The sequence below is a fragment of the Scomber japonicus genome, chromosome 15, assembly GCF_027409825.1.
Source record: "Scomber japonicus isolate fScoJap1 chromosome 15, fScoJap1.pri, whole genome shotgun sequence".
Classification (NCBI taxonomy): Eukaryota; Metazoa; Chordata; class Actinopteri; order Scombriformes; family Scombridae; genus Scomber; species Scomber japonicus.
Genome location: NC_070592.1, coordinates 12165453 through 12182765, shown reverse-complemented (window position 1 = coordinate 12182765; position 17313 = coordinate 12165453). Strand labels below are relative to the sequence as shown.

Here is a 17313-nt window from a genome sequence, read left to right as displayed (position 1 = left end):
CATAGCATTATTTATAAAAAAAAGATGCTAATTGTTCTGCAGGTTACAGGTATTCACGCTGTATGAATTCTTCTCAAGGTTTAACAAACGCACAAAAACAAAGAAAACCTGAAAGTCAACATTACAAAAATTATTTAGGTGGGAAGTTCCCACACAGTTCTTGAAACTCCTGGTGACAGTGAAGTAACTCTGAACAGTATCAACTAAATAAAACTCACAGACAACAGACATCAACATTATGTTATTGCTGCTGCTCTACTGACATTTTCCATATCATACAAACTGTTGCATTAACCAACATCAAGATGTTATTAAAAAACTGGTTTCTAAATACAGTATTAGCCAGAATATAAGTCGAGCCTGAATATTAAACTCTGCGGTGGGCGTGACGTGATTGCGTTACCATGGTAATGACTACTTTCAGGCACATATAGTTACATTGATATATTATGCTCCTTTCAGGTGATTCACTGATGACAAATGTTCTTTGCCTATGGATCACTGAGTGGTTTGTTTTGCAAGAGAAAAAAACTGAATGTATTGAAATGCATTGATGCTCGTTACTGAAACACAAAGAATAAACATTGAATCCTATTCTTTCCATAAACAAAGAACACGCAAACTTGCCAGACAGATAGGATGTCTATTGACCTTTATAGACAAAACTCATCCTCCCTATTAAACTTGATTCTTCATTGAATCATATCAAAGAACATAATACAAACACTCTTCTGGGTTGATCCCTGTTATCCCATGCTGATTCCACCTCATTGAATGGTTATCAAACACAGGAACACGTAAAGTACAAGTAAAGAAATGATTCTCAACTCACCAATAACAGTTGTCGTCTGGGGACTCAGGCCTGAGATCTGGGGTGTGAGGTCATTATCGTAGGTGAAGGAGCTGTCTGCTGTCTCAGTCATGTTTCCCACCATTACTGTGACTGTTTGTGACCCTGCAGTTGCCTGAAATAAGTTTAAATAAAAGTGCATGTATCAATTATAAAATAAGCAAAATAAGTTAATAAAGCAAATGACAAGAGCTGGGACTCTTTAGACAGCTTGAAAATATGGAGAAAGTTAGCTGTCATGCTCTAAAAATGTGTTAAAGCAGGCATCAAAAATATAATTAACTTATAACAAATGACTTAAGCATGTTAATCTATATCAACACAATTAATAAGCATTTGCGCACTCATGGTTCAGCAACGTTATAACCATGCAGAAATCCACAGTAAGTCTTAAGTGTTTTGTATACAGCTCTGCAGGAAAACAATGTGTATGAGAAATGTGTTTAGCAGTCTGAACACTTACTGCGGGCGTTCTGCATTTCAGCTCACTGTCACTTGCACGAATCACTTTGCACTCCTCGCTGCCGATAGTAACTGTGGTGTTCTTACTGAAGCCGAAGCCTGTCACTGTCAACAGTGTGCCTCCTGTGAAAAAAGATACAAATAAGATGTGCAAATGTTTGGGTTGACATTTGTTTATGGAGAAAGTGGTTCTGCCTATAATTTAGTGATATTATCATGGGTTGAGGTACTAGTTTAGGTAAATCAGTTCATAGTTATCACAGTGTCTGTTTTGTAATGACTGACCCGCCACGCTTCCAGACAGTGGAGAGAAGGAGGAAACAATGAGCTGGTAGGTGAAGTGGGGGATGCTGCCGCCTGCATAGTGGGTATTTCCCAGAGATGGGAAGCTGACTGACACCGGGTAGGTACCAGCGCTGGCACTGCCCAGTCTGCACACCTGGGTGGTAGCTGAAATATCATTGATAAAATCTGTTTAGTCTCCTAAAAAGAACATGGCTGAATTATTTACCAACAAACCAGAGTATAGTATTAACTTCCCCAAACATCTTCTACCTACCAGTCATCTGTTCAACATGGCACTTCGCCTTTCCCACCATGATGGAGGCATTTTCATTGCTGAAGCCGGTGCCAGTAACAGTCAAAAGAGTCCCCAGTCCATTAGAGCCTGCAAAAGTCAGGGATAATAAATAGTCTTTACTATCATCAGCTCTGGTGTTTTACTTGTAGCATATTTAACTGGTAACCAAAGGATAAAATCCAGGTCACTCTGAGTCATGAGTATAATAATAAAGAGTCTTTAACAGTCATTGTGAGCCTTGACTTCAAACAGGATGTTTGTTCTTTGGGTGACACTTTAACTTTTGGTTTACTAAGCAAAGATGAACTCCAGATCTTTTCCTCTTGTGAGTTTTGTAACTGGTGTTGAATATTTTACACTATAGAGTAATTAACTGGTTTTGGTTCTGGACGTTGCACCAGCGGCTGTTTCGGATTATATTCACTTCTAGATTTTACACTCACAAGAGCACGTCTTTAATTGATTTAGATTACAAAGAAATCGGTTGCATATTCCACAGATCCAAAATATTTATAGAGAGCTATTCATGCAAGACGATGAACAAACAAATGGGACACCTTGAGATGGGCTGATTCCAGTCACAACTGGAGTCTTCTCCTCGGACCATTCAAATCCACAGTCACCAGAACACTTTGAGGGAATCTCATTGATGTAAACCTCCACCTGCAGACAGCACCATCGGACATCTCATCAAAAATGTGTTAAAGACAAAGCCCGACAACATAGAAATAAGAAAATATGTTGGAATAATCATTAGCATGAGAAGTTACTGCTACAAGAGTCACAACAATAGAACAGTGGATGACTGTGGCAGTCAGTCACTGCTGTGGCTCCCGTGATACAAAGCAGTTGTTTAGTAGCATGCAAACAATTCAATTAAATAGTGCCTGGAGGCAGCGCTATGCAACAACGCAGACAAAAATAGTAACTTGCTCTATAGAATACAGTAAGTAAGCAAACACATCAAGTACTCAGCAGTAGCTACAACAGAAAGCTGACAGGCTGAAACCCAAAACCGGAGATGCCGGAGGGTTTTTGAACAGTTGTACCTGTGGTTTGGTTTCCCAGACACGAAAGAAATCTCCTGTCAGGCTTCGAATCAGCAGTCCTCCCTTTCTCCTTTCACGAGCGAAAGCTTCTACGTTGTTGCCGACAATTGAAGAACCATTGACCTGCAATGAGATTAAATCACAAATCAGGTCCGGCCTGCTGTTCTCTCTACCACTGAAGAAACTTGAATCTTTGGAACAGAAAAAATTCAGTATGAAAAAATTACAACTATTATAATTACAACTGACACTCTAGTAACTATATTACTCCTACTACTGTTACTGTCATTATTGGTATTAGTTTAGTTTTATTTTTCATTATACAGACAAAACTGAAGTGAAACAGATGTGACATGAGAGGCCAAAACCTTGTAGGCTCATACAATAGACCTCTCCCCAAATTAACAATAAAAAACTAATATAAAAACATGAATTGATAAAACAAGAATAGAAACTAATACAAAAATAAAATAAGAAGAACAAGAGACATGAAAAGGTGAAGACAGTCAACAGGTTTGGTATAATAGTCATAATGAATTGAAAAATGCCTTTTTCACCCATTCAGACCACATCAGTCATATTGTGCACCTATGTAAGAAATATATACCCCCCCAAAAAAACATGCAAAAAACTAAATCTTTATATTCTCATATCATAATACAATCATGTTTTCTTCTCTATTCAACTAATAATGACATTCACCCGCAGCCTAGAACTAAGATTTGTTATGTCACATCTACTTTTCAATATTCAAATCAAGTTCCTCCCAAAATGATGTCCAGTCTGTCTAACCTGTTTCACGAGGAAATACATCAGAAGTTAGATACCCTCGAAATGCTGTTTCATCTGGACTTCATGGACTTCATTAGTCCAAAATTACTTTCAAAGGACTTACTTGAAGATGATCAGATAGAGTGACTGTTTCTACTAGTATAATTTAGAGTATAAATAAACAAAGCAAAGATGAAGCTGGAGTCTGACCTGGAGCAGAGGCTGGTCTCCAGGTTTTGTAAGCCAATCCACCCTCCACCTTGGGCGTCTGCACTCTCCGTCATATGTAACGCTGACCTGGCCCATCCCAGCGATTCCCTCCAGAGCGTACTTCATGTCCTCCTGACTGATGTCCACCGACAGACCTGAGAACAAGCACTGGTCATGTAAGACACCTGCATTGTCGTGACTGCATTGTATGTTGTACCCCCCTGCAGCATCTCCAAGATTCTGTGGTCCATGTGCTCCAATACTGAAGATGTAATTATGTTTTTGTACCAGTAACATCATAAACAGACATTAGCAGCATATTAAATAAGGTGATATTCTTCCTTTGGGTGTAGAGAATTAGGCACCCTTTAAAATAACTTGTTTACTTAACTGTTAATATGTGCACTGTCCATTTTATCACAATATTAGAGTTACGCTTCTCCTGAAAATATCTGCCAAACATCTGTGTCTGTTTGACATGACCTACAAATGTAGATGATTATACATGTTTACATGCAAGGCATTTGGGAAGCTCAGTTTTTAAAACGCTTTCCATCAGTTCATGACATCACTGCACATTTAATATATAAATGTACATCTGATATAATGGGTTTGACACAATTTACAAATTATAACTTCTATATGAAGACATATTTTATAGTATTACAACTCTGTTTTACTTTATTGGCTGGCCAGATTCAGACTTCTTGTAAAACACAGTAATAAACACTTAAATTAGTTAATAACTACATTAAAGTAAGTTAAAACCATTTATTAACTATTTATATACGGCTTATAAATGCTAAATAGAGGGACTTAATAGAGGGAGTGAAGTGTCACTGATGGTCATGGTGTGATCATTTTAAATGCAGGAGACATGAGAAAAATTTCTACTTTAACAATCTCTGTGTTGACTGACACTTTAATTGCAGTACAAATTCATTTGGAAAAGAATCAACACTTAAAAGTCAAAGCACTTGGTTCAAGTGTCATTATTTTGTCATCTGTCATCATTAGAAGCCCAACCTCAACACTAACCAGAGCCAACATCTCTTAAATCATTGCTGACGCTCTCTCTGTCTTTGTTTTATTACATTAAGATCTATCTCACAGTAGCCTGTATGAGGAGTGACTGTGTGGAAGAAAAGGAGCCTTGTAAAACAGCTTGTACATACGGTATACCTTTAATGTTAGCTTCTAATCACTGCAACGGCAACACTACCACACACGTGAACTGTTGGATCAGGAGGGTAACCTTTTTTAACCTTTTGGCTGATCCTATCTGTGCTTGCAGCCAGGACAGTGAGAGTTGTTGCAATGCAAATACACCAATAAACTACCTTCGGCACGGCCTCCGAAAATCTCCACATCAAAGGTGCCGTTCAGAGGAGGGGTGGCTCTGTGGGCGCGGGTGATGGTGGCGGTGGCTGCTCCTTCCTTGAACTCAGCCATGTCCTCGCTACTGTTGGACATCTTTGAAAGACGAGTGGAGAAAAAAACAGGCGTTATACAGATGCTGAGGACGCATTTTTCACATTAACAAGTGTTCTCACAACAGTAAGACATGTCCATTTTTACATAGACAATATTCTAGGATAAAGCAACCATTATTTTTCCAAAATGATAGCTTTTTTGGGTTTTATTCATATGCATTCAATATGCCACAACAGCAAAAAGGTTTAAAATCATTATATACATTGCAGTGTAGTTTGACAAACGATTGACTGTCAGATTTAAGTGGCAGACATGTTACAACTACACCCTGCAGTTACACTTTTCCACGCCAGCCTTTTCGGTTTGTCACTGTTCCAAGTGTAATCTGTTAGGCAAATGATGACTGTACAGCATGTTGAGGCATGAGACACATACAGGATCATTCTGGCGCCTCCCTATACTGTAACTTACATCACATGTCTGTAGGCTACAAAACATTTCCTCTATTTTTATGAGTCACATATCCAACACAGCTGGTTGTTCCTGTGGTAATCTTTGCACTGAACCATTATCAGGACAAGTCCTTACTTGTACTTTCATTGTAAATAAATCATATTTTTGGGCTATCTGTTAGAGCAGTGTGTATTCTGAGAAGCACATTGGTACAAGGTTAGTGCTGTTAGTACTGTTACATCATAGCAGAAGCAGAAAGATTCAAGTCTTTGGTTTCTGGCCCTGAAACTTTCTTTCAATGGATTTTTTGGTTCAAATAAATACGTTGTACCAAAGTGAATGGAAAGCTTCATCTTCTCATCAAAGCTGCAGGAGAAATATTTGTGTTTAAGGGAGTGTCTGATTAACTCACTATTCCTACTTGTTTACCTCAGCCGCTACACCCTCCATCCCTACAGTTAGCTGAAGTTAACACGGCTGCCCCAACAATATCATTAGTCTTTAATATGACATTGTCACATAAATTTGATGAATGAGTTACCTGCAGGAAGCAAATCTCCAGAAGCGGGAACCCGAAGCCACACTCCACTGGTGTGGCTTTGATCCCATAGCTGATCTTTGCATTTGATGTGTCTTTGCTAACTTCAATCAACTCAAAGGACAGGCCAGAGCTTTCAAAAGGTGGAGGCCTCCTCTTGAGAGAAACAGCTGTGAGAAACAACACGGATCATTACGGGAAATTAATTATCATTCAAGTCTTGTTATTAGTGACATCTACACACTCTCACTTTTACACATCAATATTAAATACATACATACATAACAAGATATTCACATTCTGCATAAAATCTGTAATTCTCTACACGACACCCCCAAACAATGGAGTACTGTCTGATTTAATGTTTAATGTTGAGCAGCGTACCATTTTCATCAGCTGTGGTGCGTGTCTTTCCAATGTAAACGGCATCCACATAGAAGTCTGCCCCGGAGGCGTCTTTGTAGAGGTAAAACTCTTGAAGATTGAATTGGCCTCCTGTGTACGCTGACTGCAGAGAGCCCTTGAGGTCAATGCATTTGTAATTCCACCTGTGAAGAAATAATCTCATTTATGTGCTGCAATGTTGCCGAGAAACATCAACATGTTATCAGTCTTTGCATATTGACCTGTTGTTGACCTCACTATTGCACATTTAGCACACTTGTGTCCAATAATGTATAATATAGCTTCTTATTACAGTACAGTTTGTTGTACTTACTGCTTACTTTTTGTGTATTTCAATAGATTTAATTAATTTCTTATTTTTGGATAATTTTATTTCTCTACAACATGAACATAACCAACCACTCAGTGGATTATTATTGTTTTTTTGGCTGGTGAGTGAAGCAAAACTAACAGCTATTTGCATATTTTACCAGCATTTGGCTGATGGCTCAAACTAATTTCTGGATAAAAAAACATGAAGCAATGCTCAAAGGCTGTTTTAAGATTATGTTTAAAAGTGCTGGCAGATTTTGAATCCCTTAAGCTTCAAGGCAGATACAAAAACAACAACTGTAATCTAAGTAAATAAATAATTTCATTGTTTATACTGACATGTGGCCTTTAGTGAAGACAGTGTGGATCTTTGCAGTCTCGGTCTTGGTTTCGCCTTGGCTGTTGCGGTATGTGAATTTCATTCCAATTTCATCCTTCAACATTCCCTTGTATGCAAAGCATAGCTGGAAGGACAGGAATGAAGAATGAAGATTATGAAGAGGACGTCACAGTCAACAGAGAAAGTAACAAATCAGTTTATTATTATTATTATTATTCTAAAGATCCAGAGTGATTTCATACATTTCTTTGACATCATCATCATCAGATAAAACAACATAGGAATAAGTGGTGGTTTTTTTAAATGATAGAGCCTAAACAAGCAGTTTTTAGCACATTTATCAAGTACTTTCTTAACTGCATCCATCTGTGCATTGGCAACATAAATTCTGATGCAAATCTGTCCAACTGTATGATAAAGTTTGTGTTTTACCATGGGGTGCTTGTCCAATGAAACTGTTCCGTAGGCGGCGCCGGACTCTGTGGTGTAGCTGTTCTTGAAAAGAACCTCTGCGTTCTTCAGCGACCAATGGCCACAGAAACCTGAGTTTTTCATAGGGGTCCCTTCCTCAGCGCTGTCAAACTGGTGAATGCAAGAAATCACAAAACTGTAAGAATCCAGAATCAAGATGCTCTGAAAAGATTTTAGGTTTGTGAGCATTGGCTTTTAGTTAATATTTCAATGCAGGAACCCAATAAAGTGCAGGATACATCTCTCCATTACTCACTCATACTATGCTCATATATACATATTCCTCTGGGCATTTTTGTAAAAATATTATTTTATCTTTTTGTCCTCACTGACCTGAGAGTTGTCTCCTTCAAAGTCTTTGAAGTATTTCACATTGTTTCCTTCAGTGCTCAGAATCTCACCGGGACACTCGGCTTTCATCATGTCCTCCAGAGCAGACTGAACCTGTTCACAATCACACAAACCAGCTGTTAAGTTCGTTTCTATTTCTGCTTCTAATTCCCTGCATACAGAGGCAAGATTTACAATGACTTCGTTCCAAAATGAGAGATATTGTATTTTATTTGCATGATTGGTTTGGGTTGAGGTTAATAACTCAACCTGAATATCTTCAAATCAAACATTCAAATTATTATCTTGTGAATATCTGAGCACAAAGAAAGTGAGGAACTGCAATTTTTAAACAACAGACCTCTGACGCAGTTGCATTGAAGGCGATGGGCTTTGTAGGGATTCCCCCCCAGAGCAGAGTGAAAGTCTCCAAGTTGCTTTTCCCCTTGGTAACTTCTGTGATGGTGACATTGGTGTTGGAGCCAAAAACCTCATAGTGGAGAGGTTTGAAATCACCTGCAGTAAAAAAAAAAAAAGATAAATAATCTATTAATTTGCTGGACTTTTGATGCTGAAACCAACTATTGTGCACTTTGTTTACAAATGAAGTCTCTATAAAATCTGACTTTGAGGATGAAAACAAGTTGATACTGAAGTTAGTTTACATGTGACTCAAGTGTAACATCCATAGACTCCCCAAAACTCCCTGACTTGTTTTTTTCAGTCTCTTCTAACCTCTGTCAGACTTGAATGTGACGGTGAAGTGAGACCCTTGACCGTCGTCCTGTTTGGTCACTTTGACTGTGTCGGGTTTGATGGACCAAAGGTTGTTCAAGGCTGCTTCCATGATGGCTGCCGAGGCGCTCACAGGGATCGGTCCTAAAGGCGATAAAGACAAATCTCAAACATATAAGCTTTTATTCTACAACTTTATTACATTTGAGCGACTATGTCATTTTTCCCATAATGTATGCACTTGCAGGAAAATCAACTAATTTAATGATATAAACGTATCTATTTATCCTGAGACTAAACAATAACAATAAACATAACATAATCAGCAAATTCAATTCAATTCAATATGTGTTATTACTTTTGCAGCCTATTCAACACTATTCACATTACCAGTGTTTGCGTCTCCGTAGCTCAGGCTAAAGAAGGTGTTCCCACAGTGATGGCTCGCACAGCTGCTGCTGACAGTCACTTTCTGCACCTCTTCAAGTCCGGTGACACCACTGGGCCACGACCCAAAGGTAACCATCTGAGTGACAATGAAAATGAGCTCAGGTGAGACACAGAAGCAGTGAATGGGTCTATGGTGAATCATACATATGAAAAGAATGCAGTTTTTTTATTATTAACCTCTGCTGACTCTTGACTTAAGTGTTTGACTTTTTGTTGTATCCCCTTTCCCCTAAACTGTTATATTTACTTATAGATCAGTTACTCATTTGCTTTTGTACATTGTCAAAAATGAGTTGAAGGAACAGATGTGAGTTCAAAATGTATTATATTAAGCTACAATTGGAACAAAAGAAGAAGAAAAAACAAGAACATTTCCAGTTGAGAAAGCTTGAATTGTAAATATGTTTCTGGCTTTATCGCTGTAACTACAGATTTTTATCTCTACCTTATAAAATTGAACAGAAAGAAAAATATTGCTAAATAGTTATGAGCTTAGCAATTTTGAAATCAAAATGAGAGCGGAACCCAATCAGTCTTCTCATGAAACTCAGCAAGAAAACAAGTAACTATTCCTTAAAGGAGTGTATTGTGATGTATTTAACAGAATAAAACTACAATTTAGCCACCACATACCTGTTCTTCATTGAACGCTTCATATTCTAGTATGATATTCTGACCCTCATTGACAGCATCATCTGTCTGGTCTTTGGTAAAAGAGCTGTCCTCTCGGAACAAGCCAAGTCTGAGATTTGCTGCACCACCGTATTCTTCATGCAGAATTTCCATGTAGTAGCTGCAGAGGAAAAAAAAGAGTTAATTAAATAATTTTCAATGAAACTGTAAATTCACAGTTACAGTTAACATGGTATGTGTTGATATATAATTACATTTATTGTAGTTTTCAAGAGCTTGACACTTAAGTAGAACCCCATACTTACGCTTTTCCTTTCTCAAGAGACATTACTTCAGACTTTTGTGAATCTCTGGAGAAGCTTGATGTATAAGACGTCTGGTAAGCAACTTTAACCTGAAGTGAAGGTTGTGAAAAACTATGTTACATGCAGGAAAGATAGGATTTACAAAATAATACATAGCACATACATGTGTTAAGTTATCTTTGATTGTTTAAAATGTAAACACTTCACTTCTTTTGATTTTGTAGCATCCAGTATTTAAAGTAAGGGTTATTCTGTAATAAACTCTTAGTACCTTATCTTCTGGGAGGGTGGAGTTACTGAGGTAAAGTTCACATCGGTCATCGCATTGGAGGTAAATTCTGTAGTTGCCGCTGTTTGGAGGGACAAAGAAGCCTCTGGTTCGTGTGCAGAATGTATTCCTTTCATAAGGAAAGTCATAAGGCATGGTGTCGACCCACTGCGACCAGTATCCAGTTGTGTTCTCATTGTAGCTCCAAATGTCAGTCAGGTAACGGGGTTTTGTCGCGTTCCATGTGTCCATTTTCAAGCCTCTGCCACCTGGGTTTAAATAAGGAGGGAACATATGATATAAGGTCCTCAAAAAAATGACAGAAAAAATCTCTGCACACCTAAATATGTGACAGGTGCGCCGGAAGAAAGCACAACTTTAATAAACATAAGAAAAACTCCTGAGCACACTGTCTCTCTTAGTGCTGGGATGGTTAACAGTTTATGACATGTCAGGCTGTCTCATCTGAGTTTTTCTTATTTTTACTCAACATGTTTATAATGGCAATATGTGAAAATTGTGTAACAAATTGAGACTGATTAAGAAGACGATAGAAAGTAGAAAAATTGTGTTTCAGAATTAAAACAATAAAACATTTAGTTTCAAACTATTTTGACAGTCAATCGTCAAAAGTGCGAAACATTAACCAGTTTCAGCTGCTCAGTTGTGAGAGTTTCTTGCTTTTCTTGACTGTATATGCTGGTAAATCTACTCTATTTGGGTTGTGGGCTCTCAGTTGTGCAAAATAAGCAACTTAAAAAAACATCATATTGGTCCCCTAGAGAAATATATTATTTTTTCACTATTTTCTGACATTTTATAGATAAATCAAGTCATTAATCGATCATGAAAAATAAAACAGCAGATTAATTATTAATGAAAATGATCCCTAGTTGCAGCCATGATCAGAATTTATTATTCAACATATGGGTGCCAAACTGTAATGTGCTCTTCTTACACAGTATAAATAGCTTAACCCTGTTTTTGCTTCTTTGACTTAATAGAAACTCACAAGAAATTCAAATAAAAAATATTCAAATAATCTTCTGTTAAAGCCAAAGAGTCTACCAATAAACACTGTTTTCAGAATTTAATTTTAATATCAGCTTTGTTGGGCACTTGAATGTTGCATACTTTAAATGAAAACCTTTGAATCACATGAAGCAGCCGGGAAATAATTGATGAAATGACATAAAAAGTTTTTTATGCTAAAAAAAATCTTATATAAAAATGTTGTAGACTGGTGGCCGTATCTGCTGGTGACGTCAGCTCTAATCAGCGCTGCATGATTGACAATATGTTTCTTTGTCACAATCACTTAACAGATTATCTCGTCACAGTACGCAGCACAACAAAGTCATCACAGTGTCTTCATGAGTCATAATGACAGACATGATGATTGATACGCTATATCGTCTAAACCAGAGCTTTGATGACGAGCGGAAGGACGGATGCTTTAAATTCTTCTCACCGATTGAAATGTCAGCTGATGCTCATGTATTGTTCAGATAATGACACAGCATAAAATAAAGTGACAGCAAGGAGTGAGATAAGTGTCGTCTGCATCACATCAAAGGACAGAGACAGAAGCGGAGGGCTGTTCTCACCCGGGTACAGTGTCATGTTGATGTTGGGCTGGTGCTCGGCAGTCCTGCACGTAATTCTGTCATCAGACACACTCTGGATTTCACAAGGCAGGCCTGAAGAAAATCAAGTATCAGTGACTGAAAATATGTCTTACCTCACAGTAACTTTCCATTGACATCATACCCAAGGCTATACTAAAAATAAAAAACAAAAAAGAAACCCAAGGCTATACTTCAATGAACAAATAAAACGTCAATCATCATTTATCACCTCCATGTCAGCTGAAAACACAGTACAAATTTGTAGGATTTCCTTACACACTTCAAAGAACAGTGCTTATGTCATTTTCATACATTTTAATGTAATAAAAAAAGTGGATTATGTATTCAGGTACTCTTCGTTCAACTACACAACACACTTTACTCACCACCTGCATCCATTCCCAAAAACCCTTTTCTTTTTTGTGTCTCAGTATACTTGTGTGATATTCACAGTGATTGGTTATGTATCTATGTCTATTTTTATTAAGTAGATGGTCATAATTGATATGATATTATAGGGCTTTTTCAAATTTACTTATATATGCTGTTGCTGTTGTGGCACTGTGTGGCATCAATAAAGTATATTCTATCTAAGTTTACCCTTTTCTTATAGGGGTTGGCAGATTAAACAATATTTAGTAGAAGTTTCAAATTGTCAAGAAATGGTTCAAAAATATGAAAAATTAAGGTCTAAAGATGTTAAAAAAAACTCTCTAAAGCTTGTAAAACAGGACAATGTGGACAATTCAGTTAGTCTTTACTTCTATATGTAATATATAACCATGATAATGTTAAACTATATGAGTTGGAATCCTAACTTTTGGCCTGAATGTAGTATATTTAACAATGTGTTGCATTCTGTCATTATATGACTGTAATTTCTGGTGTTTCGATGCCCATCAGTCACTCTAACCTTAACAATGTGAAAAACTGGTTTGGCAAATATGACAACCTACACTGTAATTTAAAGTCAACAGCATGTTAAATGACTCGAGGCACCTTGTGAAATACAGTGTACCGTATCATTTGTCACGGTCTGCTGTGTCTCTAAGCTTTCGCAAGATTCTGTTCCTCCACGCTGTGACTTCCTTGTGCTCTTCTTTTGTTTTTAAAAGAATGCACACATCTTGTTGCGTTGAAAAGGATTATCACTATTGTACGTCTTAACGCCCACCACCAAATGTTCTTTGTAGAGTTTTGTTTGTGGAGACACACGACATTCATCTATCCATGCTGAACATTTAATACAATGCGAACACAATGTTAGCACTGTTTTCTTGGTATTAGAAACTGGCTTTAACTGTGTTTTATTTTTAGCTAGTTTCGACTGTGACGGTGATAATTACCTCCGATGAGGACACGTGCTGGATGATCGGTTTGGTCGAAGTAGCGCCCATGGATGGTTAAGAGCGTTCCTCCCACGACACTACCCATTGAGGGTGAGACTCCTGTCACCTCTGAGCAAGAAAAACAACAAAAGTTTTGCTGTAACAAGAATTAAAGGAACTTTATGAAAACACCCACGTTTTTTCTTAACATACCTGCATAGGTCTGAAACATAGAGAGCTTGCCCAAAGCTGACACCCGGTACAGATTCTTGTCTGGTAAACTCCTAAAACATTGAAATAAAAGACTTAATATAACACCAGCTGCTTATACAGTACATTAATATCATTGCTAAGTGAAAGAAGTTCTATGCACAAAGTCAAATCTTCAGGAGCTGTTTATACACAATATTCAGTTTATTTATCTGCATTTTCAGAGGTTAAATACATCCAGTGAGAATTTTCTGTGTGTGTGTGTGTGTGTGTGTGTGAAAATCTTAAACTGAGGATGAAATAGGAAAATTGATGAAATTAGAGTTAGTGTGAGGTTTTTTTGCATTACCTTCCAAATTCACTATCAAGAATGTAACTGAAGTTGTGATGACCTGTTGAAACCAAAACATAATTATGAGTCAAAAGTTTTAAAAAAGTTGCTTTAAAAAAAGAAGAAGCTTGTTATTCTTTGTTTTCCATATTCGACAAACCAGCTTACCAACATACGTCCCAGTTGGTTTGCAGCTCATGTGTCCCCACCAAGCAGATTCAGTGTCCAGTTGCAGGTTGTACCTTAAGAAATGTTTAAAATACGTTTAATACTGTGAAAAATATCACGTAACTTTAATCATTACATGTTTTTATTTAATTTAACTTCAGCTAAGGTTGCTATGAAATATATTTGTACTTGAATCAAAATGTTCGCTGTCTACTTACAGTTCATCTGAATCTGGTTTAAGGAGTTCACAAGGCATCCCTCCCATGTAGGATCTGCAATACATGAAATTATATTGATTGATTGATAATATCACAATGCAAAATAGTCTGTATTCTATTAAAGAACAAGCAAATACACTTCTCTTTTAATATACAGTAAAGCTGAATATTGGATTTTCCCTAAAACAAGTGAGTAGATGTCAAAAGTTTGAAATAATTTCAGCTGTTTTCAACAAACATCTTTAAGAAATTTGCTTAGCTTCTTTAGCCTTTATTACTCTTTAAATTACATTCTTATATTTTTTCGTTAAAATGTACAATTTGTTTGTTTTATTTTCATACCTCAGAAATCGGACGTTGAGGCCATTTGAGCTCTTGTCAGTGTTGCTTCCGTACACATCAGTGAAGATCCGTCCGCGCACTGTCACCACGGAGCCTGCAATGGTTTTGAACTGAGTTTAATATAAAGATCAAACTGGGCTCTGTGAATTCATCATTGGCTACAGAAGTAATAGAGTGTACCTGGTGGACCACTGAGTGGACTCAGAGAGGAGATAGTCGGTGTACGATACCAGACGGTCTGCGGAGAGTTACAGTAAAAATATGACAAAATAAATCCCATAATTTAACAGCAGGATGCAAATAATCTATCCATTTACTTGTGATTCTACTTACATAGATGCTGCAGTGATACGATTTGATACTACCCCCGCATATTTTGCTGTCAGGAATAGGAACACCATCCACACTGACACGGACCACATATTGATCTTTTGGCAAGGGTCTGTGAAGGACAAAATTGCATGAGGTCATTTCCATACTTATTTTTTAAAGAATGTGTGTTATTCAGTAAAGGATGCCCGTGGCCCACCTCGTGTAGCACATGATCTGGTTGCTGTGTGATGAGTCTCTCTCCACATCGCAGGGGATTGACAGCGTATCTGACACCAGGGTCACACGGTTACCGAAATTGTCGTCTTTTGGATTCAGCTGGAACTGTCTCTCCTGGGCAAAACCTACAAGTAAAAAGTAAAGTAAAAAGTCACTTTTTTAGTTTATATGGTTAAACGAGACATTCAGAGAGAGCAGACAGGATGAGTCTGATCGTGAAGGAAATTGTTTAGCATCACAAAAAAGGTGACAGCTAGAAATCATCAACTGCAACTACTAAATCCCCTTTTTATTTTTATTTTTTATTCAGCCATCTGTACTTACATATACAGCATACATTATCTCATATTAGCTAATGAATATCTATAATTTGAATATCAATATAATATGTTCACAAGAATAAGGCTAGGCAATATATTGATATTATATAGACATAGTGATGTGAGACTATAATCATCTTAGATTTTGGACATTGTAATATTGTGATAATGCTTACTGTAAGTGATGTCTCTTTCTGGTTTTTAAGGCTGCATTACAGTAAACTGAAGTCATTTTTTGACTGTTCTACTGTTCATCTTTACCCACACAACATTACTGATGATCATTTATCAACAATCTCATTGTGTAAATATTTTATAAAAGCACCAGAAGTCATCCCAACAATATTGTCTCAACATCAATATCAAAGAGTTTGGTCAAAAATATATTTGATTCTGTTCATATGACCCAGAAATACACAAGAAGTAAGCTTAAGTAAACACATTTAGAGGGTAATTAAATAATAAGAGACTACAACTCTGTCATTATTAAACTTAATGTAAAATCTTGTAAAGGGATATCTACCCCTATCTTGCCTCACCAGTTATTTTGATACAAAGTTGGTATTAATGCACATTAACTTCATCTTCAAATGTTGAGTTGTTGTTAGGGTTAATTGGGTCTAATTGAATTAATTAGACAAATCACAATTGGAGATTATATAACTTTATTATCATTGATATTTTAATTACTGACAGCATAAATTCAAGCCTAACAAGCACTACAACAAGCTAGTATTACTAGTTGTAACGTTATCATTGCTAAACATAGACAGCTAATTAGCCTTTTACACTCAAAATAACACATTCACTGTTGGTTAGCTATTATATTTCTGTATTAGACGATGGTGTACTTACATATTCTCAGAAATGGTATTACAAAGACTTGTTGAACGTGTTTAACATGTCATTTGTTTTCTATCTGAATGTCAAAAAGCATCATGTACTGCTTTAAAATAACTGTTAGAGTTTCTTACCGTCTCCTGTGATGGTCAGACGTGTTGCTCCGTTGATGCTCCCTCTATGAGGAGAGATGTAGCTGACGTATTGAGCATCTGAAGACAAAACAAACACAACTTATATCAACTTTGAAAGCTAAACACGTGGCTTTGTGGTGAGAAATGTAGATATGTTTTTTGTGCACTGTTATAAACTGTTAAATAAACAAAATAATACCGCAATGGTTGAGGCTACTTACTGCAGCAGCTCCACACTACGAGCAGGAGAGCCGCTTGCTTCACCGCGGAGCGCATCCTGAAGGTCTCTCTGCTGCCTCACCTGCAGCCACTAAACGGTCAACAATTGAACACATCGTCAACATTTTTTACAACACTGTCTCTTCCTAGAAATTCATATCAAGCAGAATTACAATATACATGGTTGGTTAGATGAATTAATTAATTTGTAATGGCTGGAAAAATCTACCTGGATGAGATTTTACAGTCACAAGTAATGTGTTTTAGGATTATAGCCATACTACAGTGATTTTGTACTAAAATGTTTTAATATTCAAAAGAAATGTTGAAAATAGCCACATATAAAGTGTAAATATGATTTGAAAAATTATTAAAGCTCACCTGTTGTCAGTCACACAAAAAAAAATGGTTTACTTGCTGAATGGATCAG

General features: G+C 37.0%; 1 protein-coding gene across 1 annotated transcript in view; it reads right to left on the bottom strand.

The window, feature by feature from the left end:
- Positions 1–16940, bottom strand: part of LOC128373880 (fibrocystin-L-like) — a 42620-nt gene extending 25680 nt beyond the window's left edge. The window contains exons 1-32 of the mRNA XM_053334074.1: positions 16886–16940; positions 16665–16763; positions 15351–15495; positions 15155–15263; positions 15002–15059; positions 14822–14915; positions 14480–14533; positions 14262–14335; positions 14112–14154; positions 13766–13836; positions 13571–13681; positions 12204–12296; positions 10600–10865; positions 10329–10417; positions 10024–10183; positions 9331–9466; positions 8941–9084; positions 8567–8721; positions 8209–8319; positions 7837–7986; positions 7404–7528; positions 6732–6895; positions 6351–6517; positions 6099–6101; positions 5263–5395; positions 3923–4077; positions 2942–3064; positions 2450–2555; positions 1872–1979; positions 1598–1762; positions 1314–1435; positions 833–965 (exon numbers count right to left, since the gene is read on the bottom strand). Of these exons, the coding sequence (XP_053190049.1) occupies positions 833–965; positions 1314–1435; positions 1598–1762; positions 1872–1979; positions 2450–2555; positions 2942–3064; positions 3923–4077; positions 5263–5395; positions 6099–6101; positions 6351–6517; positions 6732–6895; positions 7404–7528; positions 7837–7986; positions 8209–8319; positions 8567–8721; positions 8941–9084; positions 9331–9466; positions 10024–10183; positions 10329–10417; positions 10600–10865; positions 12204–12296; positions 13571–13681; positions 13766–13836; positions 14112–14154; positions 14262–14335; positions 14480–14533; positions 14822–14915; positions 15002–15059; positions 15155–15263; positions 15351–15495; positions 16665–16763; positions 16886–16940 (3721 nt within the window). The remainder of the gene's footprint in view (positions 1–832; positions 966–1313; positions 1436–1597; positions 1763–1871; positions 1980–2449; positions 2556–2941; positions 3065–3922; positions 4078–5262; positions 5396–6098; positions 6102–6350; positions 6518–6731; positions 6896–7403; positions 7529–7836; positions 7987–8208; positions 8320–8566; positions 8722–8940; positions 9085–9330; positions 9467–10023; positions 10184–10328; positions 10418–10599; positions 10866–12203; positions 12297–13570; positions 13682–13765; positions 13837–14111; positions 14155–14261; positions 14336–14479; positions 14534–14821; positions 14916–15001; positions 15060–15154; positions 15264–15350; positions 15496–16664; positions 16764–16885) is intronic.
- Positions 16941–17313: the final 373 nt, after the last annotated feature.